At 54.7% G+C, this 12887-nt stretch overlaps 1 protein-coding gene across 7 annotated transcripts in view; it reads right to left on the bottom strand.

Moving 5' to 3' along the window:
- The window catches only part of SMAD4 (SMAD family member 4), a 32413-nt gene that overhangs the window by 17371 nt on the left and 2155 nt on the right, over positions 1 to 12887 (bottom strand). For all 7 annotated transcript variants that reach the window (XR_009485112.1, XR_009485115.1, XR_009485113.1 and 4 more), the window contains exons 2-4: positions 5031 to 5396; positions 3293 to 3467; positions 2849 to 2878 (exon numbers count right to left, since the gene is read on the bottom strand). Coding sequence is in view for 3 of the 7 variants with exons in the window: in XM_059836799.1 (XP_059692782.1) it covers positions 2849 to 2878; positions 3293 to 3467; positions 5031 to 5279 (454 nt within the window). In the remaining 4 variants the exon portion in view is untranslated. The remainder of the gene's footprint in view (positions 1 to 2848; positions 2879 to 3292; positions 3468 to 5030; positions 5397 to 12887) is intronic.

The raw sequence follows: 12887 nt of genomic DNA, 5'->3' as shown, positions 1-12887 counted from the left end.
ACAGGGGACAGAGCGGGGCACACACGGGGGACAGAGCGGGGCACACAGGGGGACAGAGCGGGGCACACACAGGGCACAGAGCGGGGCACACAGGGGGACAGAGCGGGGCACACAGGGGACAGAGCGGGGCACACACGGGGGACAGAGCGGGGCACACAGGGGGACAGAGCGGGGCACACACAGGGCACAGAGCGGGGCACACAGGGGGACAGAGCGGGGCACACAGGGGGACAGAGCAGGGCACACACGGGGACAGAGCGGGGCACACACGGGGACAGAGCGGGGCACACACAGGGCACAGAGCGGGGCACACAGGGCACAGAGCGGGGCACACATGGGGACAGAGCGGGGCACACACGGGGACAGGGCGGGGCACACACGGGGCACAGAGCGGGGCACACACGGGGACAGAGCGGGGCACACACGGGGACAGAGCGGGGCACACACGGCACAGAGCGGGGCACACATGGGGACAGAGAGGGGCACACAGGGCACAGAGCGGGGCACACATGGGGACAGAGCGGGGCACACACGGGACAGAGCGGGGCACAGAGAGGGGCACAGAGAGGGGCACACACAGGGCACAGAGCGGGGCACACACAGGGCACAGAGCGGGGCACACACGGGGACAGAGCGGGGCACACACAGGGACAGAGCGGGGCACACACGGGGACAGAGCGGGGCACACAGGGGGACAGAGCGGGGCACACAGGGCACAGAGTGGGGCACACATGGGCACAGAGTGGGGCACACACAGGGACAGAGCGGGGCACACACGGGGACAGAGCGGGGCACACACGGGGACAGAGCGGGGCACACAGGGGGACAGAGTGGGGCACACACAGGGACAGAGCGGGGCACACACAGGGACAGAGCGGGGCACACAGGGCACAGAGCGGGGCACACAGGGCACAGAGAGGGGCACACACGGGGACAGAGAGGGGCACACACAGGGGACAGCACAGGGCACACACGGGGACAGAGCGGGGCACACAGGGCACAGAGAGGGGCACACACAGGGACAGAGCAGGGCACACACGGGGACAGAGCAGGGCACACACGGGGACAGAGCGGGGCACACACGGGGACAGAGCAGGGCACACACGGGGACAGAGCGGGGCACACACGGGGACAGAGCGGGGCACACACGGGGACAGAGCAGGGCACACACGGGGACAGAGCGGGGCACACACGGGGACAGAGCGGGGCACACACGGGGACAGAGCGGGGCACACACACACAGAGCCATGTACAGCACACACTCACACCCACACACACACAGAGCTCTGTACAGAACACACACACACACTCACACACACACTCACAGAGCCATGTACAGCACACACTCACACACACTCACAACTACACCCCCCCCCGTGGCAGGCCCAGCCCCCCGGGCCCTGCACCCACACACACACACACACACACACACACACACACACTCACAGAGCCATGTACAGCACACACTCACACACACACACACTTACACACACTCACACTCACACACACTCACACCCACCCCCCGTGGCAGGCACAGCCCCCCGGGCCCTGCACCCACACCAGCCGCTGTTCCTGTGCTCAGAGCCCGCACGCCCAGCCCAGCCCAGCCCAGCCCAGCCCAGCCCAGCCCAGCCCCACCGCCGCGGGTGCAGCCGCCCGCTGCTGCCCTGCCCAGCTCCGGACACAGCTGAGACAAGAGAAAAGCTCTCTTCTTCAGCAGCCCTGTGTGCTCAGGCAGCAGCCAACAGCCCACGTCCTGCAACACCAGCGGGCACACACACAGAGCTCCCATGAAAAACACAAATGTGTGAACGTGGCGCACAAACTCCGTGTATCCCTGGGGCATCGTTCAGCGACTCCCATTCAAACTGACTGGAAAATCAAATTCACATTCAAGGCCACAGGAAACCTCTCCACGCTCAGCATGCAGTGATTCAGCCTATTTCACACACAGCACCAGGGACTTGCTCCTGCCACCACAACAACTTATTTCTGTGTGTGCCACTCACCCCTGCACCACGTCACCTCCCGTGCTCCCTCTTAAAGCAGAGTATGTCAAAGCCTGTCCCTGCTGCCAGAGCAGGGGCAGGACAAGGGAAGGCTCATGATGTACTTAGCTGCTGGTGTTAAATAATGAGGTAATTTCATTAAACAATGGGAAATTCAGCTTTGATTCTGTCCTGAAGGACAATTTGTCAGAAGACGTAGGTAACAATGCAAATTAGCAGAGACGAGCACAGGGATTACAGCTTGTCAAGCTAAGTTTGTTGGGATGCTTGGTGGGGTTTTTCCTAGTTCATTTTTGCTTGGATACTTTTAATAATGTGCTAAAATCACGGGATCACACACATTTCATGAATTTCCTCTGGAAGGAGAATAAAACAACTTTTGAAATAAAGCAGTTACCAGCAGTGGAATCTCAGATTTCTGAATAATGCTCATGCAAGATTTCACATCCAGTTTCTCTCAAGCTTCAGGGAAAGCAAGCCTATCAGACTCCTTCACCCAACTGCAGAATTAATTGCAGAGTTTCCCTTCTCTCCTTCCTATTAAATGCCATTTAGCATCCCCACTCCAGTGAATTAGCAATCGTGCAGGTGCAGTTTGGGGTGTCTGGTTTTACCAGGCAGCAGCACAGAGCCCTGGGATGTTTGCTTTTCTGTGGGCTGTCACAGGGGGAAGCAGGGAACACAGGACGTAGCTGGGGCCTGGCTGGAGCCTCTGCCCCAGGGATTTATGGATCCTTGCCCCTGACAGGGTTCTGAGGTGGTTTTTGGGAGCCAGAGGGACGGCAGGGCCTGGCACAGGCGGTGCCCACAGGAGCGCAGCAGCAAACACAGACACTCACCTGAGCTCTGCAGCGTCAGTCCCGAGAGGTCTGCAAAGAGAAGGCAGACAAAGGGGGGCACAGGAATGCATTCAGAGATCTCACAACATTCATCAGCCCTTAAAAATCAGCGCTGCAGACTCCGGTCACTAGACCCCCCCACCACAAGACCAGCCTCTCTGCCCAGCTACTCCAACACCGCAAGAGCTGCGTGCCAGCCAACCCAGCAAACCCAGCAAACCCAGCAAACCCAACAGAAAGGCTTCAGCAAAAGCCACAAACTCGCCCCTCACATCTGCAACAGAGGCCAAACAACAACTGCTCTAAGAAAGACCAGAGCATATGAGAGTAGTTTACAGTCAGATCAGTAAAAGTCGATGTTTCTAACTCGGGCCTGCGTTTCCTACAGCCAGGAGCGTTTCCCGTCCCCCCCAAGGCTGCACTGTACCTCCAGGGAGTACTCACCGATGCCAGGCGACACCACACGCTCATAATGGTAAGGGTTTACACAGACACTGTCACACTTCAAGTCAAAAGCATACTGACAATATTTAACATGCTTGAGTTCGTTTTTGTGAAGATCGGGCCACCTCCAAAGCCGGGCGTAAATCACGTGAGGGAATCCCTTGCGGCCAGCCACCTGGAAGTCAGACAGCAAGGCGGGCTGGGAGGAGCAAGGTGCTGCACCTCACACAGCCCCAAGCACAAAGGCAAGGGGACAAACAGCGCTGCACCCTCTCCCCATCACCAAAATACATTTTGTAAAAAGGTGGTGTGCAGTTCCTGTACGCCTTACCCAAGTTCTGGGCCCAACAGAAACATGTTTCCATTAGGGTTTTGCCACGGTTTAGTCAGCCCTGTGATTCTTGGGTAAAAAGCACTGGATACAAAACGGCAGAAGCAGAACTTGTGCTCCAGGGACTAGGTGTGGCCACCTTCCCCACCGTGGATGTGAAGGAGCTTTGCCCCAGAAGAAGAGGAATAAGGTGCTAAGCTACACCATCAGGAATTTAAAAGCAGGAGAATGCCAATCCATTAAAAAAATAAATTTTAAGAATGCCTCCAGGGTAGACAGAGAGCTATCCAGCCACTCTGCCATGTGCCCTGGGATCAGATCACAGCCCCAGCTGCACAGGGACTGAGGCCTGACCACGTATGGAAAATGCAGGGGCTCAGCACAGCCCCAGAGCGAGGGCTCAGCCAGGGACCAGGGTGCCAGCCCTGCAGGGCAGCACTGAGTGAGCAGGGACAGCAGAGAGGTGCCCGGGCACACCCAGCTCAGGGCTCTCTGTGCCAGCCCTGCAGGGCAGCACTGAGTGAGCAGGGACAGCACAGGGGTGCCCGGGCACACCCAGCTCAGGGCTCTCTGTGCCAGCCCTGCAGAGCAGCACTGAGTGAGCAGGGACAGCACAGGGGTGCCCGGGCACACCCAGCTCAGGGCTCTCTGTGCCAGCCCTGCAGGGCAGCACTGAGCTCCCAGGGACAGCACAGGGGTGCCCGGGCACACCCAGCTCAGGGCTCTCTGTGCCAGCCCTGCAGAGCAGCACTGAGTGAGCAGGGACAGCACAGGGGTGCCCGGGCACACCCAGCTCAGGGCTCTCTGTGCTGGCCCTGCAGGGCAGCACTGAGTGAGCAGGGACAGCACAGGGGTGCCCGGGCACACCCAGCTCAGGGCTCTCTGTGCCAGCCCTGCAGAGCAGCACTGAGTGAGCAGGGACAGCACAGGGGTGCCCGGGCACACCCAGCCCAGGGCTCTCTGTGCCAGCCCTGCAGGGCAGCACTGAGTGAGCAGGGACAGCACAGGGGTGCCCGGGCACACCCAGCTCAGGGCTCTCTGTGCCAGCCCTGCAGGGCAGCACTGAGTGAGCAGGGACAGCACAGGGGTGCCCGGGCACACCCAGCTCAGGGCTCTCTGTGCCAGCCCTGCAGGGCAGCACTGAGTGAGCAGGGACAGCACAGGGGTGCCCGGGCACACCCAGCTCAGGGCTCTCTGTGCTGGCTGCTGCTCTGCACCGCACACACACGCTGCCAGAGCAGAAGAGAGCAGAAGAGCACAGTGACCCCACACACCTGCTGCCCCTTCAGCAGGACAAGGACCCACTGCAGGGAGAGCCCCAGCGCAGCCGGGGCACAGCCCTGTCCCCAGCACGGCAGCGCTGCCCTCCAGCAGCAGCACAGCCGCCTGGGTTGCACTGGTACTAACCTGCAGCCTCCCATCCAGCGTTCTCTGAATTGTAACACACTTGCTAGGGTGAGCTCCGTTTGTGGTTATAGCTGTAATCAAAGAATCCAATTCATCTTTTTTCTCCTTTAGCTTTTTAACTAAACTTTCAATTGCGCGCTTTGCAAAAGTTTCGCTCTCTCCACCTTGTCGATGGCACATCAAGCTGTGAACAATGCTCAGACAAGCATCATTACTTGTTGGTGTGTTAGTAATAGACATATTGTCCATTTGTCACAGCTTTTTCTTTCAGATCAAATGTCAGTTTTGGGGGCTGTTATGATTTTCAAGCTGATGAACAAGAGATGATCCAAGTTAAGTGTTAGATGTACTGTCCCTTGGTAAAACCTAGGAGGAAAAAATATCTGCATTAGAATTGGTTTTAACAAATCACAGATCATGTTTCTAAGGAAGTCTGTGGCTCTTCTTCTTCTTTTATTTTCAAGCTAAGTGCAGGATATTAAAAGCACATGAAAAAACTGCCTTGCTTGTCCCATGATAGCTAAAGCATGCCGAAGGGTGGCCTGCACAGTTTTAGATGTAAGATTTGTTCTTCCCCTGGTAACAATATTTAAATAAAGGTTACCATTTACATGCACAGTATGTGCATACAGGAAATCAGGGACGAATCAGGAGAAGGAAACAGTGATTTGCTGGTTCCATCCTGGCAGGATGAAGCCAGTGAAAACGTGGGGTGGGAGCCCAGGGTGCTGATGTGAACAAGGCCTGAAAAGTGAGGAAGCAGCGAGGCACCCAGGATCCCCTCTGGCCTTCACTCAACAGCCCTGCCCAGCCCAGCTGTCCTGCCACCTCACACTAACTCTAACCAGAAAGGTTAGCAAAAACTGTACCTGCATCTCTGGATATGAAAACCCCAGCATTTGTCCTTTCTGGATCAAGACAGACCACCCAGAGCCACTCAGAAAAACCCCTTCCCACTCGTGCTCTCAGAGGAGGAGCCTGATGCTGCCCAAGAGCTGCTCTGGCTCTTCAGGCAGCCCTGGCTCCAGGAAATCACCAACCAAGACATGTTCACAGGCTCTGACCTCCTTAAAACACTGGCAACAAACACACAGAAGGGATTTTACCATGTTTTCTGAGCAAGCTTAAGAGCCCAGCCTTTCTGAAAACGACCGCGTCATTCCCGACCGTGTCAATAAAATATATCTGATCTCAAAAGTTCAGGGAAAAACAAGCCTGGCACTTATCTCAGGAGGAACACATCCACTCAGAGACCTGTTACTGCGCTGGAATTTTCCATGCTATTAGAGGCACTGAAGAAGCAGCTATTTATTGGAAACAAATGTGTTGCACAAAAATAAGAGTGTGATGTTAATTTAGAAAGTTATGGCATCACACAGTGTGAACACAAGGCTTCCCTCCTTGTAAAACGAATGCTGTTAGACAAATCCAGCACAATTTTAACAGGAAACAGACTCTTCCTTATTTGATATTTTCAAATAGTTTTAACAGTTTTAACTGGAATACATCACGCTTTGGTATACCTGAAAAAATACATGGTGAAAATCCTTCCCCCACCCTCCCATATTCCGGCCTTTTCTTCTTTTGTAAGGATGCTTCTTAATTTTTCCCAAAGGAAAACAATTACCTCTAAATAGGAGTAGGATCACGGATTCTACCTAGCTATTAAAATTTCTCCCTCTGTGCTGGGTTTTTTTTTTTTTTGTGCTTCAATTCAATAAGCCCCTTTCAAAAGTCAAGCTTAAACTGCCAGTCATTCTCTATGGCAACTCACACTAATCTGTAAAAGCCTGTCAGCTAAAACAGAATAGAACATCATTTTCCTTAAATACAGAACACCACCCCAGACAGATATGCATAAGGAATCACAAATAAATGCCCTGATAAAGCTATTAGCTAAAGGAGCTTTAAATAAAGAGACGATTAAAATTAGACACGCAGCTTTATCTCCTACAACCCTAAAACCATGAATGAGAATTTTGCTTGCTGATTTCAGAAGGTTCAGATCAGGCAAATAAGACCTTATTGAAGCGGAATGATCTCCAGAAACGTTGAGTCACCCCTCAGCTGCCCCTGTGCTCAATGGGAACTTCTGACTGCTCAGCCCTTCTGAAAGCCAGGCCACTGGTTCAGGATTTCGGGTGCTGCTGCTGCTGCTGCTGCTGTGTGAGCACGGGGCAGCTCGGGGGCGCCCGGGCAGGAAGGGCGAGGGCAGCGGGCACAGCGCCGGCCAACGCTGCGGCACGCTTCTCCAGAAGCACCGGTGTGCTCTCGGGGCAGGCCAAGTTTTCACACTCCACAAATTCAGCCTCCCACAAATAGCTGGGGGAGCCCATCCTTAGCTCAGTCACACGTCGGAGAGGTGTCTCGGCACCTCCGTACTACGCTGTGCGCGCAGAGCGAGCAAGCAGCAACAAAAAGGGGCGAGCTCATGTAAGGCACGAAGGAGGGTTTCACAAAGTTAACAAAGAGAAGCACGCGGTAACACTCCGGGTCAGCGGCTCTGAAGGGCTTTTCCAGCCTTAACAATCGATGATTCTGTGCTACACAATGTCATTTGTTTCATTAACCAAGAAGTAACACGCAAATTACAAAACGAGCAAACAACAACTAGAATTCCAGGTAACCTAAGCACCGAACAGGAACCTCCGAAGGGGAGGTAAACCCGAAAGACAAAAGAAGTTTGGACTGCCAGGTAATCACAGTGCCCTTGCTGATGGGCAGCAAACCACTCTCACTTTTCTCTCGAAGGATAACCAGCTGCTAACTGGAGCTGCTCCTGCCTGCAGGCGGACCTGAACAAACACACACCATCACCGCTGCACTGCACACGCTGCCTCGCTGGAAGGCAGCCCGTGCCATGAATGCAAGACACGAGGCAGCTGTGTGACACTGGAGATGCAGCACAGGTGGCACACCTCACCGCGAGGGAGGCCCGCGGACAGCTCTGCAGAGAGGGTCACCTGAGCCACGCAGACGGACCCCAGGAGGGAGAGCCGCTCCCCCGGCACCCGCCTCGCAGCGCTGGAGTCCAGCAGGCTGACTTACCCACGGGGAGAAGGAGCCCTGCCGAGCTGCCCGGAGCCTGCCCCCGCCCTACTTATACTGCTCGGAGGGGCAGGAATGCCAAACAAGCCCCACACGGACCCAGACTGCGCCGCTGTTTTCGGAGCAGCCGGGACACGCTCTCTCCAAACAGCGATTATCCTACTGCTGTGCCCAGATAACAGAGACAAGGTTTCACACTCAGCATCCTCTGCACAAGCCCCGGGAGGGCATTCCCTTCTGGGGATGCGAGATGTTCCTGATCAGCCAAAGTGGATGGATGAAGGGATAAACAATGCATTTATGGAACAGAAATTCAACATTCCGCCTCGCACGCCAGCTCCTCCTCAGCCTCACCAGCAGGACAGCACCACAGGCTAGCATGGCCAGGAACAAGGGTGCCAAAAAATCACGGGTAAGAGAAACACGGCTCCCAACCATTCCCAGCTCCTCCTCAGCCTCACCAGCAGGACAGCACCACAGACTAGCACGGCCAGGAACAAGGGTGCCAAAAAATCATGGGTAAGACAAACACGGCTCCCAACCATTCCCAGCTCCTCCTCAGCCTCACCAGCAGGACAGCACCACAGGCTAGCACAGCCAGGAACAAGGGTGCCAAAAAATCACGGGTAAGAGAAACACGGCTCCCAACCATTCCCAGCTCCTCCTCAGCCTCACCAGCAGGACAGCACCACAGGCTAGCACAGCCAGGAACAAGGGTGCCAAAAAATCACGGGTAAGAGAAACACGGCTCCCAACCATTCCCAGCTCCTCCTCAGCCTCACCAGCAGGACAGCACCACAGGCTAGCATGGCCAGGAACAAGGGTGCCAAAAAATCACGGGTAAGAGAAACACGGCTCCCAACCATTCCCAGCTCCTCCTCAGGCAGCAAACTAAGAGATAGGATCACTCAGGTGGCCTCGCTGGAGGCCCACAAGTCGCTGAGGTGCAGTTTAGTTCGATGCACTACAGAGCAGCAGGCAGACACACACACACACACACACACACACACACAGAGCCTGAAGAAGGGGGTTCAGAAACAAAAAAGTCTTCCTGATTTTCATGGTTAGGAAGAAAAACTCACGTGGATTTCACCTCCTTGCCTTTATGGAGGGGTTACTACAGCTTAGGCATAAAGGGCAGGGGCTGCTAAAAGGCCCCAAAACCTCAATAAACCCCAGGCAAAGTGCTCCAGTCATTCAGCCACACAAAGTTTTAAACTTAGCTGAAAAATCCCTTCATCCAAACAATTCCCATTTTCAACCCTGTGATCTGGTTGAGATCTGCTCTGAAGCTACAAACCCAGATCCTTAGAAAACACTCCCATCCTTTCCTACACGCTGAAGGCAGCCTTAAAGGAATACTGAAAATGCGGCAGCACAAACCCACCGGGAACTGCCTCAAGGTACAGGCGGGAGGCCAAGGCCCCCTGCAGCCACCTTCCCAGCACAAGTGCCTCATTCCTGCACTTCCTACAGCAAACCGGGGATTTCCCAAACTTGGGAGCCTTCAGAGTTCAGAGGGAAAATTGCGTGAGAAGTGGCGTGAGCTGCAGGGACCACCTAACGCTTTGTTTCTAAGAGCCAAGATGCTAATGCTGTGCTTAAGGAAAAAATAATAAAAAATAAAGTTAAAATACATAGCACAGCCTTGTATCAACGGGAAAAACAGCTCCTGCAGGCGTCAGGGCTGCAGTGTCCCTCTGGGAAGGTCTGATGGAGAGAGGGAAGCAGTGCTGGGATCAGCTTAGTGGGCTCAGCTCACCGGGGCGCAGGCAGGGTGCTGCAGGGGAGGGCTGGAGAGCACAGCGGGGCAGCACACAGCACACACAGCATCCACCACGGATTTGTGGCTGCCCCTGCTGAGTAAAACCACACACACTCCCCAGAAGGCTGCCTGGCTGGCAAAAAGCCTGGTCTGCACTCCGGATCCTCTTTTACAGACGGCCCCGATACAGGTAGACCTGGTCGCTCAATTAATCAATACATTTCACTTGACTGGCTAATTAACAAGATGCCATTCTTATAAACAATCTTTGAGGAAAAAAAGAAAACAGAGAGTTGGAAAAGAACACCTGCAGGTTGTTTATAATAATAAGCTATCACTGTTTGTGATAATAAGCTATCATTATCTTCAACTCCCTAAAGTCTTTCAGACGGACTCTGACAAAACTTAATCTTGTTTTCTCGCTCTCTGACCTAGCTGTCACATAAACAGAGCCCGAGTGCACCCTCGTGATGGAAACCCAACCAGCCTGTGGAGTTACAATCGGAGAAAAAAGGGTTTTACACGTGCTGCCACAGCACGTCTGGGGCTCAGGAAGCCCTTGAGCAGCGAGGCAGCGAGAGCTGCCCTCTTTTAGCACAAGCTGCTCAGCAGGCAGCCCGGCGTCCCCAGAGCAGCTGAAATGACCACCAGCACAGGATCCAGCTGCCCCAGCAGGCAGATTGCCCAGCTGCTCTCTGACACAACGAAACCCACTGCCCCAGCAGCAAATCCGGCACGGCGGGGCAGGGCTGGGTGTCACCAGCGGGGACGGGCAATGTGAGGGCTGTGACACCAGCCCGTGTGTCCCACGGCATTCCCCAGGTTCTCCTGCACTCCTGCCCACACTACAAATCCTGGCACACCCCGGCCATGATCCCTGCCCCCAGCTGCAAAGGGCCTGAGCACTCTGCACATCTGCAGCACAAGAGCCTCCCCAGGAGCCACGCCGGAGGGAGCATCGGGACTCGCTCTCTCCAAACAGCGATTATCCTACCGTGCTGCCGTGACCTCACCACTACAACCTCCAAGGAAACAACAAAGCCCTGTACACTACAGCCAAGTGACAAGGACAGACGCAGCCAGACCAAGGCTGTGGTGCCACACAAGGCCAAAGGGAAGGATGGGGGGGTGTGTAATTCTGGGCGGTGAGCAGGGAAATGAATTAATGCAAAACACACCTGAAAGAACCAAACTGCGTCTCCAAGCTGAAACCACAAAAGCAATTTTTGGAAAATATATCTAGGAAAAACCAAGAATTGCTTGCTTAAAGCTGCCAGTGATGCTCTGGGAGCGTGATTCATGAGTAGCAGCCATCCCAGACAGAGCTCCAGCACTCTGATACCAGGCAGTAAGGCGACACTAACCAACTGGCTAATTAGAACTGCGTGCAAATCGACGTCCTGCTAGAACATTTCACACGAGAAAGGCTCCTGCATCAGCTGCTGCCTCCAGAATTAGACAAAGATTCAGGAATACACTTGATGGCTTTTAACCACCAGAACATCACTACAGAGTTTTGCTGTTTAATAATGCAAGAGCAGAAGTTTTATGATAAACACGACAGAGGAAAATCCATAAACCAATAAAACAAAAAGCAGCTCGTGATTTGATGAAGATATGAGTAAGTGATTGACCTGCAGATACTTTCCAGCACATTAGATTATTATCCACTTGCTCCACGGGTGAACAGCCGCAGAATGCCTCACGGTAGCCATGAGAACAATTAGCACTAAAGAGCAGGAAGGAGCACTGAGGAGGCACCACGCTGCCCCTGCCCCGTGCAGCAGAGCTAACCGTGCCCAGAACACTTTTTCTGCGCACACCTCTGAATCACCAGTATCAATTCTCCTCACCTCTCTGGCAGCAGCTACCGGAATGTAAGACACATGGCAGCACAAAACCGGAGAACCGGAGAAGAGCCTGAAGAAGCCTCCGAGTGGCGCCGGTTTTGTGCTGGCACAAGGTCCCGTCTGAGAAGCCAGAGCAGCCATCCCTCCGCGGGAGAGCCCAGGAGCAGCTCGGGCACGGCTGCTCCTCCCAGCTCCCACCCGCGCATCCAGCCCTGTCCAGAAGCACTTCCCAGCGGCCCAGACCGAGGGTGCAGAGGGAGCAAAGCTCCCCGTGGGGCAGGGAGATGGGGCTCGAACTCTTGTTCGAGGAACTGACCCCACGGTGACCCCGCTCCAATCCCGCCCTTCCCTCTGAGGGCACAGGGCAGCACACGAGGGAAAAGATAACCCAGCTGCAATGACGTGACTGCACCATGTGCTTTAAACCCCAGGAAATTCCATTTTACACATTTCTCTGCTCTGATTTTCACTTTTAGAGAAGGCACACAGCTGAAAAACAGCTCCTCCTTTCAGTACAGGCCTCAGTGTGGTCAGAGCAGGAAGATCTCCACACCACAGCACATGACCTCCTCTGCCACTTGAGCCACACAGCTCAGCCCAGGGGACAGCCCCAGGGTCCCACCCAGCACCACAGGGAGCAGGGGATGAAATCCTGGGAGAGGCCAGCGCAGGGAGCAGAGCTGGTGGAAAGACAGAGCAAACCCGATCTGGGAGGATGCTGCAGGACCCCTCCTCCTGGGGAGGTTTCTGTCCCACAGTGGTTTGTCAAAGCCTCACACAGAAGGGCTGGTGGCTGCAGAGAGCAGTGGCAGGGAGAGTGGCGCCCTGCCTGCCCAGGAGTGGTGTGATTTTGGTTTGCACAGCCCAGCAGGAGGTGTGCTAGACTACATCTGCTCTCTACAGTAATCTGCACAGGGACGGTGTTCTCTGCATTTGCTAGAGCTCAACAAAAACTCACCTCTGGGCACGGCAGGTATAGAAAATTCCAGCCCTGACCAAAAGTACAGTTTTTCAGGAGGTTAACAGCAGAGAGAAACGGAGCCCTAAAATCCCTGCAGGTCCCTGACAGCAGCTCCTCACCAGGATCTGCTCTGAGCACCTTTGTTCTCACCGAGCCAGTCAGTTCCTCTCAAAGCTCACATCCCCATTGTGCCAGCCCAGCCTGAATGCATTATGTAAAGAGCTATCTACTTA

The sequence above is a fragment of the Haemorhous mexicanus genome, chromosome Z (genome assembly GCF_027477595.1).
Source record: "Haemorhous mexicanus isolate bHaeMex1 chromosome Z, bHaeMex1.pri, whole genome shotgun sequence".
Lineage (NCBI taxonomy): Eukaryota > Metazoa > Chordata > Aves > Passeriformes > Fringillidae > Haemorhous > Haemorhous mexicanus.
The sequence above is the reverse complement of the archived record's forward strand: the minus strand, read 5'-3'. Positions and strand labels throughout refer to the sequence as shown.